Here is a 21,382-nt window from a genome sequence, read left to right on the forward strand (position 1 = left end):
GTATTTGATTAAATGTATACTATTTATGAGAAGAAAAAGCTTCCTTTTCCCTATTCTACCCCCTTTGCTCTTTGCATGCAAAAAATACTATTTAATTTTAGCACATAAACTTTGGCTTTTTTTTAAGCTTAAAGTTCTTAGAGTAGTATTAACATATTTTTCAAACTACAGCAAAGACCACAGTAACTTATACTTTGTTCAAAGTTGCTCATCACCATTTTAATTTTGGGACAGATTTTATTTAAAATTTAATTAATTGTTTCAGCAAAGAAAGTGGAAATATGCCAATGTAATTTGCTCCTATCACAAAGTTGGGAGGCACTGTCAAAGAAGGAGCAAGCTATTATGCAGAAAGGACTAGATGAGCTTGGTGACTGGTGTTAGTGGAATGAGATGAAATTCAGACCTATAAATGAAAAGTCATGCACTTAGGGACAATTGTAATATAGTACAGGAACACAAGCTGGAGAGTAAAAGGATCACAGAACCACAGAATGATGGCAAGTTGCCACTTGTGCATTTTAATGCTCCTCTTTAACATTGAACAAAGTCAGTTAATTTTTACAGTTTTCTGAGGAGAAGCTGGTAATCTGTTTTCCTTCTGATTTTACTCATCAGGATTGTCTGTAGATGAAGGGTTCCTAGGCAGCCAGGAAAAGACTAAGAAGTTTCTGTCTGCTCTGTCCTGTCCTGTCAAAAGTCATTCACCCTCAGGTAGAGTTTCTTTATATGTGACACTGAACACTTCCTCAACTCTATTCCTTATATGGGCCATGAGTGTTTTGCCTAATGATTAAAAACCAAAGTCCACTTCAAGCTTTCAGATGTGCCATAGTAGTGGGAAAGTGGATACCACTGGTGAGAAAATTATTCATAAAATGTACCCATGGCTGTAGGGAGGACATTAGACATCAGTTGGAAGTTAACTGTTGCCAGAATTGCTGTTATTCTGCGTTTATATTTTAGGTAAATTCTAACATGTTTGAATGATAGTTTTTAAATGTAGGTTATGTTGGATTGATTTTTGATTGATATTTACTATTTGATATGATAATTTCCCCTTCATATCTCAACTAATTTTTATCTGTTACATTTACTCTAGCTATATAGTATCTAATTATTTTAATATCTTTTAAGGATTGTTACTAGCTTCTCTAGATGCACTACTGGGATCCTCTCTTTAGAAGTATGTATATTTCTATTTCAGACTGCAAAGACCACATTGCATTTCCTGCCTATTCTGTCTCTCTAAAATACTTGTTTTTTCACCTTACAGCCTAGTAAGACCGTAGACCCAAGCATCTAAGGCAATGAGATTAAGTGTCCCACTGGCTATCTTCTTTTTGTCTTTACTTTTCACTCTCCTTCCTAACAGTATGCACGTAGATTGTATAGCACTCGTGGAAAACAAATTGAGATCTTAGATAATTTCAGACCCATATAATATGAAATAAATAATCAGACACTTTAATAAACTATGAATGGCAGAATGAAGCTCCTTTTCCATATTGTGTGAATTAGCCCAGCTTTTCAGGTATTTGGTTTATTGTAACTTTCATAAGAAGCTGCATAAACACATATGTACATATCCACACAGATAATCAAAATACTTTCGTAGTTAGAAGCTCCTTTACCCCTTCTATGAATCTGTGTTGTCTCATAATCCTCTTATTTTGAGACTGCAGAGCAGCTCCAAGTAAACCACAGTCCTAATTAAAGCCAGCCAGAAGTTTTAATCCAAAGCTTTTTAACAACAACAAAAACATTGTTACATGGAATTGTTTGCAAAATTTCTATTGATTTCATTGAATTATTTGTGAAATCAGAAAACCTGATAAAAGATTTTCTAAAAAGGCTTTTAACATTATTTTAAAACATTGTGTAATGTTTACATGATTCAAAACAAAATCAATACTTCTGATGTGGTTAAATAATATTTCTCATTTGATGCATTTTTTCTTAGTTGCTGAAAAATTCAAACCCACTGTTTTGGTCCAGTCGAACTGTTCATTCTGTCACCACAGTTACCAAAGAACTAAATCACCAATACTTGTCCCTCTCCTCATTCCACAGTGGTATTTCTTCAGCTACTGTATTCTTTCCTTCTCCAACCTTTCTCGCTTTAGAGTGACCCTTTGCTTTTTATTACTTTTCGCAGCTCCTTTAGTCCTCTTTGCAGCTGAAGGAAAGGAGATGGCAGAAGGTCAGAAGTAAATGACTGCCTGAAGGTCTGAATCTATAAACCCAGGAATGTGTTGCTTGAAAAGTTTGAAAGAGATTTGGCTAAGTGTGGGAGTAGGAGGGAAGGGCAGAAGGTCAGTGGTGGGGAAAGAGGGTGATGTTAGTGCAGCGGTAAAAGAAGTCTGAAAATCAGTAAGCATAGAAAATACAGAGAAAGCAGGAGAGTGAAGAGAATTAGGATGGCATTTAGGTGGAGTGGTGCCTGAAGATGATGATTTGCCACATAGGAGGGGCTTAGAGTGCTCCTGATCATCTAGTACAGTAAGCACTGAAAACTGCCATCCTTCCCTCTCATTGCTGTCTTTCCTGGATTTAGAAAGAATACACGTCAAATACATTGTATAAATTTATTTAGAACACTAATAGAAGCCATAGTTTAAAATAATCCACACTGCCAGTAATCCAGTCTCAGCAACTGCTTTGGTTGTACGCTGCCTGTGCAACCTCCATTTTTCTATTTCTCTTACTTTGCTATCCCTCCTACTTTCTTTCTGTGTCACCTTCACAGTTTCGACAGCTATGGTCTCATCAGCAGTAGCTGCTATATATTCAAAAGAAATTTTGAGAATCCTGAGACCTGGCTGGTTATATAAAATCGTGTATTTTAGTCCCAGAGTCTCAGTTTAAGCAAGTGTTTGAGCATGCAAAAATTCTTTACCATATCTGACAAGAATTTATGGATATATATCAGTACCATCTAGTGGCAATAAGAGTTATAGCACTTCGTAGGCTTGCACAGGAAATGCCAGATTTTACTTCAATAACCAGGATCCTTCAGCAGGAAGTTAGGTGTGGTCTTAGAAGGAGAATTTAAAAAAAAAATAAAAAAATTAAAAAAAAATATAAAAAATGGAAAAAGACATGATGGAATTTTAGCTGCAGGCTTCCTTGGTGCCATTCCAAACCCACATAAGTGCAAGATTCTTCACTGGTAACAAAATTTTAATTCTTTCCTGCAGTATTAAAACAGGATTGTGCCTTTTTTTTTTTAACTGTCATTGACAATAAAACCTCACAGGATTCTGCAGCACGACCACTTTCATTTTCCTAATTAACCCTTCTGCTGCTACTAGTCAGTGGAGCTTCCAGCAGCAGTTTGCTACAGACCGTCCGTGACGGAATGCACCAGGTGCATTTGCCTGCAATGGAAGAGCATGCTCGTAGGGAAACCTGCAGGAGTTGGGATGTGTGTGGATGTCTGTGTAGGTGTAAATGGCTATGGGCATATGCGAGAAGAGAGGAGAAAGCATCGTGCTGCAGTTTATTTAGCAGGCTTCAAAAATATGAATTTGTTGCAGCTGTCCTGGAGTTTGTGTATTTAGTGAGACAGTAAAATAGGATCATGCTGACTGTATTCTAACTATTGTATTGTTTTAATTTGATAATTGTTTCTTGGGTGTATTGTCTTACTCAGAAGTTGTTACTTTTTTGTGTTTGCTGTATTTTTCATGTGCTTACTCAGGAGAAGGGCTCTTGAGAAAAATTCTTGAAGGCTACACCAGAGATCCCATTTAGGATTTCAGATCAAAGTATTTGCATTGGGAATATTTTCCACTTGTTCTTTTTAACTGAACTGCCTGGAGACATTAAGAAGAGATGGTTCAGCTCTTGTTAGTGAAAATTGTGGGGAAAAAAAATACACAAATGATACGGTATCAGTTGTAAAAGATCTAAGCGTAGTATGTAATGATTAAAGATCATTTTTGTTTAATTCAGCAATTCTTCCAGTGCACAGTGTGTTGCCAGGCAGGGGATCTGAATACAGGTGCTTATGCCTGAATCTTGTTTCCTGAGCTGGCAGCTCTGCAAAGGCCGCATATTTGTACCCGAAGAGTGCTTTCAGCTGATCCCTCTGGCCTTACACGGCAGTAGTGAATTCTAGGAGTCATTTCTGGTCCTTCTAGCTAGATGGAAGGTTGGTTCAAGGTGTAGCTTTCAGGATAATAAGGAGGTGAATTGTCTGGTGTCTCACTCCTCGACACCGAACCAGAAACACTTCAGAACTGTTAATTCCTCACAATGAACATGGTGGAAAATATCTCCTAGTTTATTCACTGGAATGGATGGTGTTACTCTTGATAAAGGCAAGAAGATGTTATTATATTGTATATGACTTTTTTTTTTAATACAGTCTATAGAATTGGCCATCTATCATCACAAGCACACAGTGAATTTTAAAATAAATGTTTTAAGAATTGTTACCTTCAAGACAACTCTTAAGAGGCCAGCTGCAAAGGAAAATGGTATGTCTTCAAATAAAACAAATGAAAAAATCCATTTCACAGCAGCCTCCTCTTGGATGATAATTACTGAATTTAACAAGGTGTCCCACAGAAAATTCTATGAAGGTATATTCCTTTACATTGTTCGTAGCTATTTGTGTTGCTCTAAATTTTTTCTATGTTTTCTATATTTTTAGCACTTTTTTATGAGAGAGGCTAAACAGTAATTAAGAGGTGCAGGATGAAAAGATGGCACAATCAGTGCTGGTACCACCAGGACCTGACAGCTTCCGCTACTTCACAAGAGAATCACTTGCAGCTATTGAGCAGCGTGTCAATGAAGAAAAAGCTAAAAAATCCAAGCAAGAACGCAAAGATGATGATGATGAAGATGGTCCAAAACCCAATAGCGACTTGGAGGCAGGAAAGACACTGCCATTTATTTATGGCGACATACCTCCAGGAATGGTGTCCGAACCCTTGGAAGACCTGGACCCATATTATATCAATAAAAAAGTGAGTGTGTTGTATATGTCTGTCAGACTTCAGTCTTTTCGGACTAAAATACAAGAACCCTCTCACAGACATAGTATTTTCAGTATTTTGGACCCAGTCTTTGCATATAATACATTCCCCAGCAGCTGATTTCATTGGCAGAATCCTCAGTTGTAAGAACAGAAGTTAGTAATCAAAGTTCGTGGGACCTGGTCTGTAGGTAGAGATGCATGTAGATTTATTTTAATATACCTGGTATTTTACTAAAATTTGTAAAACTGTCGGTGTTTTGCACACAGGAGAATTGAAGAAGTAGCACAGGGGTTATCTTTAGAGTTATTATCTTATTAATTGCTGTATTATAGATGTGAAAGGAGCAGAGCTTCGCTGGGAAACCCATCTCAAAGGTAGCTAGACACCTTCTCACTAGCTTTCTTCACTGTCACGTGGAAAGCCGAGGTTACATTCTGTTGTTGGTGGGAAGGATAGGGAAGTATGTAAAGGTAATTTCTCTGGATATGCCAAAGATCTTCCTCTTCCATTTTGTACTCTATAGAGGCATTGTATATCAGACTTAGTCTGGGTGAAAAAATATTCATATCCAGATTTGTATTGTTCTTTGTTTGTTATCAAAGAGGAGGTGTTTAATAAATGCAACTAAATAAGAGGAGGTCGACAGAATGTTATGTAATTAAAAAAAAAATTTATAGAGGTGTTAATTTTTTAAAAATAAAACCACTTATTTTCTTTTTGGTTAAAGTAACAACAACAAATGTTGTGGCCAAGCACAAAAGTGCTGAACTTTACACTTTTGACCAGATGGCCTTGGGTTTCCTCCAGAATTCCAGTCCCTCAGATTTTGGCATCATATGTTTTGTACCATCATATTCTACCAGTAAAGAAGAAATTACTGATACTTTTTTCTTATTTTTGTGCCTTCATAGTTTTTTTCTTGTGCTTTCTTTTCTTTCCTGTGGAAATTAGCTAGTGAATATAAATGAATTTAGAAAAACCCATGAAAGCAAAAAAACTACTTCAAAGGAAAAGGACAAAAATCCCCAAGAACTGTGGGGAGTCAGACTTGAACTAAGTAAAAATGTACAAATGGAGATATTTCCTGAAAGAATTAGGGGTATGCCTCATCACTAATACGTTGAAACAATAACAATGGAGGCATACCATGTAAACAGAGAGAACAGCTTTTAAAAAATCATCTGTACCTTAAATGTTAACTGCAGAATTTCTAAAACTCAATTCAAGCAATGGAGAATCGTGAGTTCAATTTGAAAACAGAGTTTTCAATTAAATATCATGTTCTGCTTCCTCTACTCAAATGATTTATCTTGTTGAAGTCTGGAAGTAAGGCAAATAGAATCTGGGTCAAAGTGCTGATCCCTTTCCTTCCTTCTTTCCCAGTTTTGCAGTAGTAAGTATCTAAATTCAGTGCTGGAAATCTTGAAGTTAGTACGCATATTATCATGCTTTGGAAACTAGAAAAGTAATTCTGTGATTAACTGTGGACACGAAGTAAAATCCTCCTGAACTGCTTGTTCCTGATAGAGAAATTCACAGCAGTTGTCTTGATCTTTTCCAAAAGCATAGTGGTTTCTAGTGGGAGATGTAAGACTCCAAACTGTATGTGCGTTGCCATCATAATTTCTCCTGTTATTTCTCTTGGTGTTCTTTGCATGTCTTTGAACATCCTTGATTAATTCGGTCAGGCCTCATTTCAATTTTTTAATATGCCTTGATGACTCAGCATTGTACAAATGATGCTTCATCAGAGGTTTTGTCAGAATAAAGGGAACACAAAACATTTGAAAAACTGTGATTTGAGGGCAGATTTTCTTGAACTCCAGGAAGAACAGTAATAGAGTTGAAAAGCAGTGGTAGCAAAGATAGTACGTTACAGACCAATCCTTTCTCCTCTACAATAAAGGACCAAAGCATGGCTTGAGAATCAACGGGTATCTGGGAATGCAAGTATGTTCAGTTTGGAAGAGCTGAAATGTATTATTTCAGTCAGGGGGAGGCATTGTGTTTTCAGGATTTCAGCTGCTGGTTTTGGCACACCTGCTCAGAAAGTAAAGTGTAATCTTTACAAATGCTGCCCTCTGATTCCAGCTGAGACAGATCGTGGCTACTGGCAGTGCTCCAGGTTTGCATGGCTTGTGTTCCCTTTGGGCTTTTTAGGGCTGCCACAAAGCTAGTTAGACCTGCTTACCTTCAATGACCATGAGCTTTCATCCATGTGTAGAAGGAAAAGACGATAGAAATAGGAGTTTTCCCAAATGCATGGAAATCTAAATAATTTCAAAATTTACTGCATGTGAAATAAAGGCTTTATTCCTCTTTATTTCCCAGGTTTTAAGAAAACTATTACATTTATAAATGCTTTTTTTAATGTTGTCAATATGCATGAGTTATTGCTGAAACTGTGGAGGGACAGTGAAAATACATGAATTATTGAATTCTGTATTAGGTAAAGCATGACATAAGAAAAATAGAATTGCAGGCATGAAACTCTCACAAGAAGTAGTTAAAAAGAGAAGCAATATGTTATTCTTTTCTTAGAGTACAGCAAAAACTATCCAGTACATTAGTGTTATGTTAAAAAGGTAGTTATTGAATACTCTAGATTTCATTATTTTCATGAAGACCACTCTTGAAATTTAGATCACTTTGTAGTACTAATGTCGTAGTACTTTGATGTGATCATTAATGCTGGCTGTTTAATTTGGGGAATGTTGAAGTTTTAATGGCTCTCATATTTTCTAAAGTTACGTACCTCAGTCTATATATTATAAGGTACAAAAAGGATAGTAATTATTCAAATATTGCGTACGTTTGTGCCTTATATACCTGTCTTTGTTTTCTAGCTAGCAATATCAGGATTACTTACCATTTCTAAATGCACATTCAAATGTTTTCATGCAATTATATTTATGGTGATTTTGGCTGGACTCTACTATGTGTGAACTAGACAAGGGTATTGTGATTCTGGGGGAGGTGTAAATGGAAGAAGAGTTTGACCAAATATGATTAATGATGAAATGAAGATGATTCTGGGTTTGAACTTGTAACTTGTTTGTGACTTGCTATCTTTTAAAGGCTATTTTTCATTCTATGTTTCTTTTTCCAGACCTTTATAGTATTGAATAAAGGGAAGGCAATATTCCGATTCAGTGCCACCTCTGCCCTGTACATGTTAACTCCTTTCAATCCTCTTAGAAAAATAGCTATTAAGATTTTGGTACATTCATATCCTTTTCAAGTGGTTAGTCTAAAACTATAGTGAACGAGATGGTACTTAGTATTTAAATCAGTCTCTGGCACATGTCCCAGGATCAATATGATCTATAGTGCTTTGTCCTTCTCTCTACTATTTCAGTCTTCTGTTCTTTTTCTTATTCCCTTTTTATATTTGTGTTCATTGCTGGATCTTAATATAGTAATATCAGAAGCCAGACAACCAGTCATCGTCCTTTGCAATTTCTTCATGTGTCTTTCTTCTTCCCCCAACTATTTTTCCCTTCCCTCTTATTTTTTTCCTATAATCATCACATCTTTTTTCCATCTTTTCCCCTCCTCCACATTTTTCATAAACTGCAGATATATTGCTCAAAATACTTTCAGTTCTTCACTGGCACTCTGTTAAAAATCCAGTCTTTGATCCCATGTTTGTGCTTGCATGAATATTTAGTGAAAATAGGGTTTTGTTATTTCTTTTCATTTTCTGATTCAGGTCACAATTGCAGATGTATAAGTTGATAAAACAGCTTAGGTTTCTTGTTTTATTATACATTCTCAATCCTATATGTATCTTACATGTCTATTTTATTTCTTGATCATTCTTGCATTATGCATAATCCTGTAGAGGTTTTGAGTCTTCAAGAAGGTTATGAGAGTTTCACATCGCAGTTAGAGATTTACAAAGCTAAATTACCGTAATTACTTTTCTGTTATTTTGCTGCTTTCACTGTTTTGATAGCTGGCTACAGCAGGCATGCCACTGGTCTGATCCCAAATGCTGATATGAGCAGTAAGGGCATTGACTTCAGCAAGTCTGGCTACTTAAGGAAAAAATACAATGTTTGCACGCTTACATTTTACAAGAGTCTAACATGAGCACACTGAAAGCAGTGTTGTGTAGCATTACATATAGGGATCCTAAGACCATGTACAATAAATCTTGAAAGGATTTTTTAAAATCTTGGTATAATGGAAGTCTGATAATTACAATGGTTGTGATGCATTGGATATTGTTATCAATGGCTAGCCTACAAATGACTTAAGAATCAATCATGACACTACATAGCCTGTTTTGTATTTGCTTGCTAGAGGTGTCACTACAAATAATTATTTGTCAGTTATATGACACTTCTTAGCATGTTAGAGAGCATTATTCAATTACATGGAATAATGGAAGATCATGGAACTGAGATGGTGGTGAAGAGCTAGAGTCACCAAAGTCCAACATTAAAAAACGTTTAAAATTGTGGGAAGGTATATTCTGGTTGTTACTCTACTGATGAAAGAATAGTGAGGATGTGCAACTCTGACAGGACATTTCTTCAAAAAAGAATTTTGAAAGCCTGCGTAAAGTACAGGCTTGTGAAACACTCTTACAACACGTTATTTTTTATGGCTTTAAAAATACCTGTCTTTCTCTTCTGCTCTGTTCATATATGAATTATATAGTGAGAAGCTGGATTCTGAGTAAAGGATTTGAAATGTATTTACTGAACGGAAAACCCAAAGAATTTTTGAGTGTAGTGCCACAGTCCCTTGACAGTTCAGAAGGCAGAGGTATTTACTGTCGTTTGAAGTTTTTTTTCATTAATGTAGACATGCAAAGAAGACTTTGTGAGGGGAACCTCACAGTACCTCCCGCCCCATTATACTCGGATTGCTATTTAGGGGCACCGTGTGAAGCTGCATTTTAGTTACAGAAGCTAGAGCTCTTCTCAAAATCGCTTTGTCCTCTTTCTAGTTTTAGGTGATGGTGCCATCATGTGGACATTTTGTGCATTAGCTGTGTGGTTTTCATTTCCGTGTTTGTATTTTCATTTCTGAGATGTCATCAGTCTTGAGAGTGAAAGGTGGTAGATCCAGACTTGGATTTTATGGCTTGGACTTGTTCTGGAATTCTTTTTAAATTTCTTTTTTATGCCTTTCCCTCCACCAACATTTGTATTACAAAAGCCATATATAAACAGTAATAAAATAATTTTCTCCCTAAAATTTCCCTGTGCACTCTCCTACTATGTAATAACTAGATTTCAATATATGTATTATAATGATAAGAAAAATGTTGAAATGTTGATACATGCCAAATTTTATGGTGAAACATAAAAAAAAGAAGTGAAGAAAATGTATTTTTTACTGTTTCATATGCATGAAGTAGATCAGATTTGTCTAGATCATCCAAAACAAATGCTTTTTATGTTTTTCCACCAAATTAGAAGCTACTACTTCAAACTTTCACATTTTTATTCAAAAGAAAAAATCATCTAAGGCCTTAAAATTAAGGGTTGGGGTTTTTAAAATATCTTTCAGATTTTCTAATTTGTAGTATGTGATTGTTCTCTTTTAGCTATAAAGCAGTGACTGTGGAAGCTTTAATGTATTCAGGGCTTTTCCCTGAGTGTTAACAGAGCAGTGGAGGGATAAATAGCTCCTGATAGTGGAAATCTGCCAAAGCAGCATGTTATTTGATACTCTTTTTATGAGATTTTCTGGCTTATATTCCTTAACTCTTAACCTACATTATTCAGCATGCTTATCATGTGCACTATTTTGACCAACTGTGTATTTATGACCATGAGTAACCCTCCTGAGTGGACAAAGAATGTAGAGTAAGTTAAATGGATTTTCTTTGAATAATATTCAGTAATCTGAAATAAACCACTGTAAATTAATTTATACTAGGATGGCATCCACTGGCAGCAGCTGCCTTGTTGGCATATCCCTTCAACAGCTACTCTGATGCTCATTTCTTCTGTGTAATATTAAATACATATATTTCACAACACTTGCCTCGTTACAAGTTGTTCAATGTCCATGCTCTGTTTGCAGTACTAGATGGGGAATGTAAGAAGAGAAGCTAGTCTTATGACCATGCAGAAAAGTTGATTATAAATATTTTCCACTGCATTCTATGTTACATCTGTGCAAGAATGTGGGGAAATACACATTTGCATTTCTATTGCAATAACCGTTACAGATAAAAGGATAGTCTAATGGATGGCTATGTTCATCATAGTGCAGCTTTCCTTTACCAAAGACAGTGCAACAATGGAAAGCTTGCATTAAAAATAAGCTATTAAAAAAGTGCTTAAGTGGTAGGCTATTCTTCCCATAGGAAGAAATAAGGTCCAATATGATGTCAACTGCCTGGTGCTGATATACAATTGGTGCATATTTTGTATATTTCCAAGGCTGTAGACCACAGTGTGAAACACTGCTCTTCATGGTGCTTCATTTTGCAATAGCATTCTATGCTTCTCCTTATTCTTCATTCCTTACTGCTTTGGATGATATGTACCTGTTTAATCTTCAGTAATCAAAAGTGAAATCAAAATAATAGGGCTGTTAAAGTCAGTGGCATTCTCATTTTGAGTTCAATACGAATACACATGAATTCAGGATGTCTAGTATGTAGTAAATACTTATGAATAAAGATAGCTAGCTTGAATGTTTCTTGAAGTCATTATATTATGCCATTTAGATATACAACAGAAGTCCTTCTCATCTGTTGAATAAACTGTGCAGGAAAGAAATTTTTAGTTTAGTAATTGAACTGAAAAAATTCACATTGGAAAACTGGTTCCAGGCTGGTCAAGCATGAAAAACTTTCAAGCCTTTTAAGCAGTTTAATTTGAATACTTTCCCTTTAAAGATGTAAATGAAACTTAAGTTCAAGATTACATCATTTGGAGATAGAAAATTGAAATTATTCAGAATGACAGAATTAAATATTTTTACTTTTTACATTTCAACGACATTTTTTGGTCAAAAGGAGTAGCTGAATTTTACTGGCATTTGTAAATACTTTTGGTTGTTCTTGCACATAATTTTGCACCTGAAAGCACTCATTTCGTTCCAGTACTATGCCTGTCTTGCTGAAGGTGAAGTACTGGATACACATACTCTGTAACGAAGTCAATGTGGATGAGGGTTGGCACATTGCCAGTTCATGGTACTAAGCAACGTTTCAGCATAAAAATAACACTGACGAAACAGATTATTAGTCTGGAAGCAGCTTCTGAAATCTTAACATAATCCATCTATCTTTTTTGTTGTAACATGGATTCAGACTGGACATAAACATGCACCAACAAAGTAACCAGGAATTTTGGAACAGTCTTACTGAAACAGATTATAGAATTTGAACTTAAGCTATGGGTTGTCATTCAGACTTGCAGTCATAATTTGATTTCTCCTTCTTCCTTATGGGATAAATTCTGCAGATGTTTAAAGTTGGTTGTAATTCCCATTAAATTCTTATGCCACTTAAAGAAAAGGAGATGAGAATAAAGCAACTAGAGAGCATAACGTGTAATGGTAACATGTATGTGTTCCTATAAACTGTCTTGCATATTTTCCTCAGATACACATTCACTGGAATTTATACCTTTGAATCACTTATTAAAATTCTTGCAAGGGGCTTCTGTTTAGAAGATTTTACATTTCTTCGAGACCCGTGGAATTGGCTAGATTTCACTGTCATTACATTTGCGTAAGTCGTCTACTTTTCTTTTTTTTAAATCTTTCTGATAGCATGAAATTAGTGACTAAAAATTGCCTCATATTTTGTCAGCCAGAACATTTGGAGCCTGGACTTCCTGCGGTTTCAATATGTTTCTTCTACCTCTTTTACACATTTTAGTATTTCTAACTAAGCATGTGCTGCAGAGGCCAGCATGGTGTGCCAGCCCATTAGGATTGTGAATGCCATCAGCCTGAACTGTTCATATCCTGTCTCCTTTCTGCATACCAGAATTAAAGGAACCCTTTTGACCAAATTAGGTTTCAACATCAAGTCAGTGTGGTTTATGTTGATAAAACTTAATTTAATTCTATGGTCAGAAGCATATTTATAACACAGGCAAAATACAGTGAACGGTGAAGAGGTCTTGTTCAAAGACCCAAGCAAACAGGATAAAATCTGCCTCAATTCTGAGTAACTGTGATTTAATCCTACAGGTATGTAACAGAATTTGTAAACCTAGGCAATGTTTCAGCTCTTCGAACTTTCAGAGTATTGAGAGCTTTGAAAACTATTTCTGTAATTCCAGGTAAGAAGTAGTTGGTGTAAGGTGTTAGGCCCCTCGTATCTCCAACTGTTATTTGTGTGCTGTCATTGTGTTTGTGTGTGAACTCCCCTATTACAGATATGTGACAGAGTTTGTGGACCTGGGCAATGTCTCAGCGTTGAGAACATTCAGAGTTCTCCGAGCTTTGAAAACAATATCAGTCATTCCAGGTGAGAGCGAGGTTAAACACCGAGGCTGACTTTTGTTCAACAAAGGCTGTACTCACGTTTTTAAGCATACGCCTTGTTTGCGACACAATGTAAACAAAATAAAAAAAACAGGAATCAAGACATGTAATTTTATTTAAATTGATTCTTGCTTTTCTTATGTTAGTTGTATTTTCTTTTCCAAAAAATCAGCCTTTGAGTTTAACAAATTCTTGCATGAGATATTTGCAGTAAACAGCCTATGTGATTTGCATCTTATGACATCAAGCTTTCCTTTACATGTTTTAAATATAAGTTAATTTTAAGCTTTCAAACTGATGCAAATTTTATCATTTATTGCAGGCACTTGATATAGCATCTTAATTCAGTTTTAAGTCATGTATAAAAAATTAAATTCTAAAGGATAGCATGGACCATGCATGGGGTATTGTTTTAAAGATGTCTTTCTTCTCCAAACCATCACCCCTCTTATATTGTTACAAGATCATTATGAGGATATCATTCAAATATGCACTTCTAATGACTTTATAATGGGTTTACTAATGCAGAATATTTTTAAAAAGGTTCATATAAGAAAGGTTTGGGCAAGAAGGATCAGCAAAAGCAAACAATGCTTTTCTATGTAGGGTGGAGATATAGCATGAATAATAGAATAACTTATTTTGGCATAAACAATGTCTTTGGTATTATCTACTTTTTATTTCTGTACACTATAGAATAAAGCATAAACTTGCAGCTTTTCATTCATCTTCACAAGAAATAAGGCTTCTCATGAAAATTATTGTAGCACAAGTATTAGACTCATTTAGTTGTCATTTTGCATGAAATCTTTATATTGTCAGGAAAACTCACATGATTTTTTTTGTGTGTTTAGTACCTGTTTAGCATCATAATAAAAATCTTTTTTCTTTGCAGGCTTGAAGACCATCGTGGGAGCCCTAATTCAGTCTGTGAAGAAGCTCTCGGATGTTATGATCCTGACTGTGTTTTGTCTGAGTGTATTTGCACTAATAGGGCTGCAGCTGTTCATGGGCAACTTGAGGAATAAATGCCTGCAGTGGCCTCCAGACAATTCTACTTTTGAAACAACTGTTATTTCCTACTTTAATAGTTCTATAGGTGAAAATGGTACATTTATTAATACAACAATGACAACATTTAACTGGGATGAGTACATTGAAGACAGAAGTAAGTTAATTATATCATCTACGTTGATTTTCTGGAATATTTTAAAACATAAAATTTTAAAATTCAGATAGAACTACTCTGAACATATCTATAGTATATTGCTATTCTGTCTATCACAATGGTAAATAGCTTCAGTCTCTCCTGTTTATCTATTCAGTCTCTCCTATTTATTTTAGTGTAATTAGGGTTTTAACTTTGTAATCAGGTTTGTTTTATAAAGTCTGTATAGGTGTTGCAACTGATGCCTGTATCACTGAAAGTGAGGAAGCCTCAGTTTAACAGCTAAATGCTTTTGGATCCAAGTCTCGTTGTCTTATAATCTTTTAACATACTTATCGTCTCAGCATGCTTGTAGTACAGAAATGTCACCTTGGAGAAGATTTTGGATGATAACCTATTCTTAAAAACATCTGAAAAACAGGTTCCATTCCATTCCACTTTAGCTGCTTCTGGTACTACATTACACAAATAGGATGTTTTTTCTAAATATCTGACCTAAATTTTCCTCATTTCAGATTTAATATGTTACTACTTCTGTGGACTTAGAACTAAGATGATCATAGACTACTTTATATTAGTCTTTATGATCTTTTAAAACTTATCTTCTCTATGTCTGGTCTTTTCTAAACTAAGAAAGCCTGTTTTCTATTTTGCATTTTCTATACCTATTCTCACTTTTTTTTTTTAATTCTTTCCCATTAGTCTGGGATTTTGTTTTTTCCTTTTTGTTTGGGTTTTTGTTTGGGTTTCATTTTGTTTTAAAATGAGATGCTCAAATCTGGTACTTACTCCTCTAATAAAGGTACAAATTAGAAGCAATTACCTCATATGCCATATATGGAACATTCCTATTAACACATCTCAAAATTACATAATTTTTATATCTGCATCCTATTGTTGATTCAGAGTCAACTTGCGGTCGTGACAGTCACTGCATCTTTTTAGAAGCAGTAGCTGTGGCCAGATCCTGTCTATTTTGCATTTATGTATTTGATTTTGCCTTGTCAACTGTAGCATTTCCACTTGTCTCTGTTGAAATAAATCCAATTGCTTTTGGACCAGCTTGTCAGTTTGTAAAGGTCATTCTAAATTTCAATCATCTTCTCTCCTAGCTTGATGTCTTCAGAATACTTGATGCATTTTTTCTATTATTTCATGTCTTGAGTTGGTTATGAAACTTGTTATGAAAACCGTGTATAGCACAGATCCCTGGAGGATCTTCGGAAAGATGCCCTTGTGAATTGACATTGGGCCACTGGCAACTGCTCTCTGAGAATCTGTTTTCAAGTATTTTGTGATGATTCCATCCAGAACGTATCTCCTTTACTTGCTTATGAAAGTGTCATGTAGGACTTGTACCCATGACTGTTGTCTTGTTACTAAGTTGGCAGGAGGCGGGAATAGTTTTATATATGGCATATTTTTTATAAACTCATATTGACTACTTTTATTACTTTATCATTCTCATCTTTGTATTGAAAAAATTATTATCGAAATGTTTTCCAAACTAGTGGGCTGAGAGTTGAGCTGACCGGATAGTTTAACTGGATCCTCTGCTTACCAGAGGAGCTGTGCCACATAAGAATGTGAATTAGGCCCACAGACAATTTTGAAAATCCAGCTTGGTGCTTATCTGCATCTTTACCCTTTTTAAGCTTATTAAGTAGGGGTTAGATCTCTAATGGGGCATGGCTATGTGACCACTACAATGTCTGAAAATCCACTGCTTTCTTATCTGATATCTAAGAATAGATTGCAGATGCATAAATTATGCACATAATCTCTCTCTCTTTAAAATAAGCAGATTTTATGCTGTCTCTATTGTATACTGGTGGTGACAAAGTAGAAGCAGTCAATAGGAACTGGTTGCAATTCCCTGCTTGTCTCTTTAGCATTAGCCCTTGGTTAGTTCATGCCAGCTAAGCTAGTCCATGCCAGCTGGCAGTGAATCTCAAGGAACCATCTGCTTCCTGGGAACAGCCAGAACATACCTAATTTTGGCAACTTTAGCTTAATATGCCACCTGACCCAAAAATCTCCACTAGAGATTCCCATTTTACCAGAAGAATCCCAAACTAGGAATTGATGGCAAATTGGTTTTCCCTTTCTGCCTCAAAGCAGAACAAAGAAAAGAAAAGAATGCATGGGGACTTTTAAGACTTCAATTTCTTTAAATTTTCTTTTACCTCATTTAAGTAGTTAGCCTATTAACAAAATACATATAGATACTTCAAGTACATTCCTCTGCTATAGAATTTGGTATAGTAATTTTTTATAATGTACAATAAAAGCTTGGTTTCTCCCTCAGCTGCTCAAGATCCAGTTAGCATTTTCTTGTGCACGCTGTGTTGTGTTTTTATGCTGAAAAAATGTCAGTACTTTTTCAAGTAATATTTGGATAAAATAGTATGTAATGAATAGTTATAAATTAATAACACTAAATGGTATATATCAAAATGCATGAACAAAGGTAGGAAATTGCCCTTATCCTTTGTCTCATTTTCCTGGTATTTGTTCACTCATTTGCTGACATACACAATTTGGTAATCTACCCATTGTATCTTATTCATTTGGGTAGGTTACTGAGAATTAGCTGTACGACTACCTTTCTGTTTTCTAAAGAAAGGTCAACTTCAAGACTATTGAAAGTCACTTTCCTGTCAAAACAGTATTTTCCCTGCTTTTTCATTCCTAATCATTATATATTGCAAAACTGTTCGTTAGCTCTGCTTATTTTTTTAAAGTGTAAAAGCCTATATCATTGCTCAGTTTCCACTAGGTATAAATTATGTCTTTCTCATCACCTTTTTCATTTACTTTTTTTTTTTTTAAAACAGATCATTTCTACTTCTTGGAAGGACAAAATGATGCTCTGCTATGTGGCAATAGCTCAGATGCAGGGTAAGAAAACGGTCATCATTTTTCATTAGGCATCAAGAAAAAATAATTAGCTACTTCAAATAGCTCAGGTGGTCAACTTTAATATCAGCTGTACTGTAGAGCTGCAAATTACCGATGTTTTGCAATTGAAGCTATACCTAAATATAACCATCTATGTGATTTGAGTTTACACAGGCACTTTCTTCAGCATCTTAGGCTAATTTTGCAAAGGTAACCACATGAACGCTATGTGCATAAATGTTGCTGCCAGCTTGCTGACAACTGTTTATCATCAGTCACGCCAGTTAACATTCTTCTCTTGTCCTGGTGAAGATGTGTTGATATGACAAATTGTGGGGAAGGGTAGATTGCTATTAGTTATATTATTAAAGCATTGAAATATCATTAGGAAATGGAATTAAAAATTGAAAACCAATAAGACATATATTTGTATCTTAGGCATGCAGAATAAAATTTTACTTGTTCATAATTTCATTAGCAACTGGTACTCCTGAACAATTTTGTGATTTACTATAGCATATCGTAATTTAGAGTAGTTGCTAAAAATAGCATTTCCTCTTCTTTTGTAGTCAATGTCCAGAAGGATATATATGTGTGAAAGCTGGTAGAAACCCCAACTATGGCTACACAAGTTTTGATACATTCAGTTGGGCATTCTTGTCACTGTTTCGATTGATGACTCAGGACTTTTGGGAGAATCTTTACCAGCTGGTGAGGACTTATTAAAATAAACAGCACCATCACCAATGCCATTACTACATAGTACTTGCATAGTTATTTTCATTCATATGTCCCTAAGGCCTTTGGGACAGAAATCATCTTTTATTTCATATATGTAAGCTGTCTAAAACAATAGAGGCCTTGTTCATGAATTAGGTTCCCATGTGCTACTCAAATACATAATAAGAAATAGCTGCTATTTTATGAAGGTGGTTAAGCATTATTGCTTCTTTTCACAAAAGAATAAATGGACTTAAGTTGTTAAAGCTTCTTACCCAAACATGCTGTAAACAGATGCTAGTTAAATTGATTCGCAGTCTAGTACAAATGCGTTGTCTTTGAAAAAGTTCCATCTTGTCCCTGAACTACACATACCCATAACCTGAAGGACAGTGATGATGCAACATGACATTTTGTATACTGCACTGTCTTTGTGGCATTGTAGTTTGGGACTGATGAGACAAGAAGGTAAGATGCTGGTTAGTGGCCCCACTACTGTTAGATTTAAAGGCTATAATACAGATGTATAGTGGGGGCAGCAACTGCTACTACAGATTCTCATTGGTAGAAGTTCCAAACTATTCAAGCTACAGAATCTTATTTACCTTGACCACAGTAGATGCAAAACTTGGATTTTTGTACATGTAGACAGGGTATAATACTATTTGTATATGGAAAAGGTAACTAAATAATCTTGTGCTAACAGAAAGCAACCTCATAATGTATTTCTAGAGTATAACACAGATGCTACATATTATGCAACAGTATTTATAAGTCTACTAAAAATGTATATTCTCTCTTTTTCCCCAGACACTACGTGCTGCTGGGAAAACATACATGATATTTTTTGTTTTGGTCATTTTCCTGGGTTCTTTCTACCTGATTAACTTGATCCTGGCTGTGGTTGCCATGGCCTATGAAGAACAAAATCAAGCAACCATGGAAGAAGCAGAACAGAAAGAAGCAGAATTTCAGCAAATGCTAGAACAACTGAAAAAGCAACAGGAAGAAGCTCAGGTATGGTAAAGTAAAGCAAAGTAAAATTCCTTCTTCCATTCATGATAGCGATTGGATGCTTTATGTCAATGTATGAGAATAATTTTACTCCCCTACTCCTAACAATATGTTATTTCCAGTCTTATAAATTCCTTAGTTTTGCAAACAGTCTTTAATGTTTTCCATTGCACTGTTTCTGCTGGCTTGAGTGAACCTGTTAATTTGTGACAAAAATGATAACCAATAAGCTAAAATACTGGATTTTCAAATTGGAGATGGAAATAATCTTTTTTACTGAGCACTTGCACAAGTTGCCCAGAGTGCTTGTGGAATCACCATACTTGGAGATAAACAAAAGCCATCTGGACATGGTCCTGGGCAACCTGCTTTAGGTGACCCTGTCTGTGCCGCGGAGTTGGACACAATGACCTCCAGGGGTTCCTTTCCAACCTCAACCATTCTGTGAAAAGGAGATGGTGATGTGGGGGAAAAAAACCCAGGAATTCTGCTTATTTAAGAAAGAGAAGCAAAACTACTGTAGGTGCTGTGAGAGAAATGTTTGCTTCAGCAGCATTTTGCTTTTTCTACTCCTTCCCCAGCTCTCACAGCAGAAAGCCATAGTGTTCCAGTTTTAAAGAACACTGGAAAAAGTGGAGAAACTGGAGAAAATGTTTCTGTGGTACAGACATCATCATTACATACTGCTTTGGAATTCCTTTTCATTTTTTGAAGACTGTGAAATCTTTAGTAGGATAATTGATAATGTCTGCTTGGCATGTGGCCACGTAGAGCAGAAGCTGAACTATGTCTTCCATGTAAGCACATGACTAAAATCAGCAATAGGGTTTTTTTGGTTGGTTGGTTTGTTGGTTTGTGTTTGTTTTTTTTTTTACTGGTACATAAATATTAATAAAATGCTCCACAAATGTTTGAAAATAGGTCTCTAATAGTCTGCAGTTTATATCAAATCTCTGATTATGATTTGCAAAACTGAGATAAACAATGTTACACCAGATCTTTAATAGACTAGAAAGTATTCAAAATCCTGCAAAATTGTGTAAAAAAGTGTTGCTTCCTGTTAAAAGGGATTTTTCATGTTGTTGTGCCTTGATTCCTTACTTCTACATAGTATTTCAGGTGAAAAATTCATTGCAACATATTGCTCCAATTTAAAACAGATGCTGCTAACTTGGTTCTCTGACAGCACAGTTCTCCCTTGGGCTGCTCTAACTCCTGGTTTATGGAGCAGTGGCAAATTATGGTTCCTGTGGTATTTCACAAATTATACTTACGATATCCTGGGTTCAGTGAAGTGGAATCATTGCTTTTATTTCAAAATCACTATTTTTTAAAGAATGGCAATGAATTTAAAACAGTCAGTGGTGTGTGTTTGTATAAATGTTGTAAATTGCATATGTGCTTGTATGTATAGGCAGCGGCAGCAGCTGCAGCAGCTGACTCAAGAGATTATAGTGGAGTAGGTGGAGTAGGTGGATTCTCCGAAAGTTCTTCTGAGGCATCAAAACTGAGCTCAAAGAGTGCTAAAGAGAGGAGGAATAGAAGAAAGAAAAAAAAGCAAAAAGAACAATCTGAAGTCGAGGAGAAGGATGGGGAAGAATTTCACAAATCTGAATCAGAGGACAGCATCAAAAGGAAAGGTTTCCGATTTTCCATTGAGGGGAATAGACTGACATACGAAAAGAGATTCTCTTCCCCACACCAGGTACCATAGTATTATTACCTCTTAAATGCCTTTGTTGTCTACTCATCGTATAAAAAAAAACCCCTGTAATTTGGTCAGTTCTTGCAAAAGACACTACAGATTCTTTAATATCTTAAATCAAAGTATAACCAAGTTAATACTTTCAGCCAAAGATGAAACTGTAAGAATTTGAGAGATTTTGGTTTTAGTGTGAATTTATGTGTGAAAAATCAAACTACTGCGTATTAATTAAAATGAGTTGTATGTCAAGTTTCGTAATGAAAATGGACCTATCTCCCCATCAAGATGGATGTATTCAGCATGACCAGTGGCTTCAAAATTTGGTGCATACATACAAAGGAATTTCATGGTTTAAATGAGAAAAGTACTAAATTTGGGATGCAAAAAACCCAGTAGAAATGGCCTAAATGT

The 21,382-nt window shown here is 35.5% G+C and overlaps 1 protein-coding gene across 5 annotated transcripts in view; it reads left to right on the forward strand.

Moving 5' to 3' along the window:
* Positions 1–21,382, forward strand: part of LOC104053877 (sodium channel protein type 2 subunit alpha) — a 77,696-nt gene that overhangs the window by 16,361 nt on the left and 39,953 nt on the right. For 2 of the 5 annotated variants that reach the window (XM_064451495.1, XM_064451497.1), the window contains exons 1-8: positions 10,727–10,816; positions 12,571–12,699; positions 13,167–13,258; positions 14,359–14,631; positions 17,469–17,532; positions 18,102–18,243; positions 19,063–19,269; positions 20,681–20,971. In XM_064451495.1, the coding sequence (XP_064307565.1) occupies positions 10,737–10,816; positions 12,571–12,699; positions 13,167–13,258; positions 14,359–14,631; positions 17,469–17,532; positions 18,102–18,243; positions 19,063–19,269; positions 20,681–20,971 (1,278 nt within the window). In that variant the 5' untranslated portion in view covers positions 10,727–10,736. Of the gene's footprint in view, positions 1–4,660; positions 4,980–8,100; positions 8,220–10,726; positions 10,817–12,570; positions 12,700–13,166; positions 13,259–13,354; positions 13,447–14,358; positions 14,632–17,468; positions 17,533–18,101; positions 18,244–19,062; positions 19,270–20,680; positions 20,972–21,382 lie in introns of those variants that run through there. The other 3 variants (XM_064451494.1, XM_064451496.1, XM_064451498.1) reach the window with 2 other exon arrangements.

The sequence above is a fragment of the Phalacrocorax carbo genome, chromosome 5 (assembly GCF_963921805.1).
Source record: "Phalacrocorax carbo chromosome 5, bPhaCar2.1, whole genome shotgun sequence".
Lineage (NCBI taxonomy): Eukaryota > Metazoa > Chordata > Aves > Suliformes > Phalacrocoracidae > Phalacrocorax > Phalacrocorax carbo.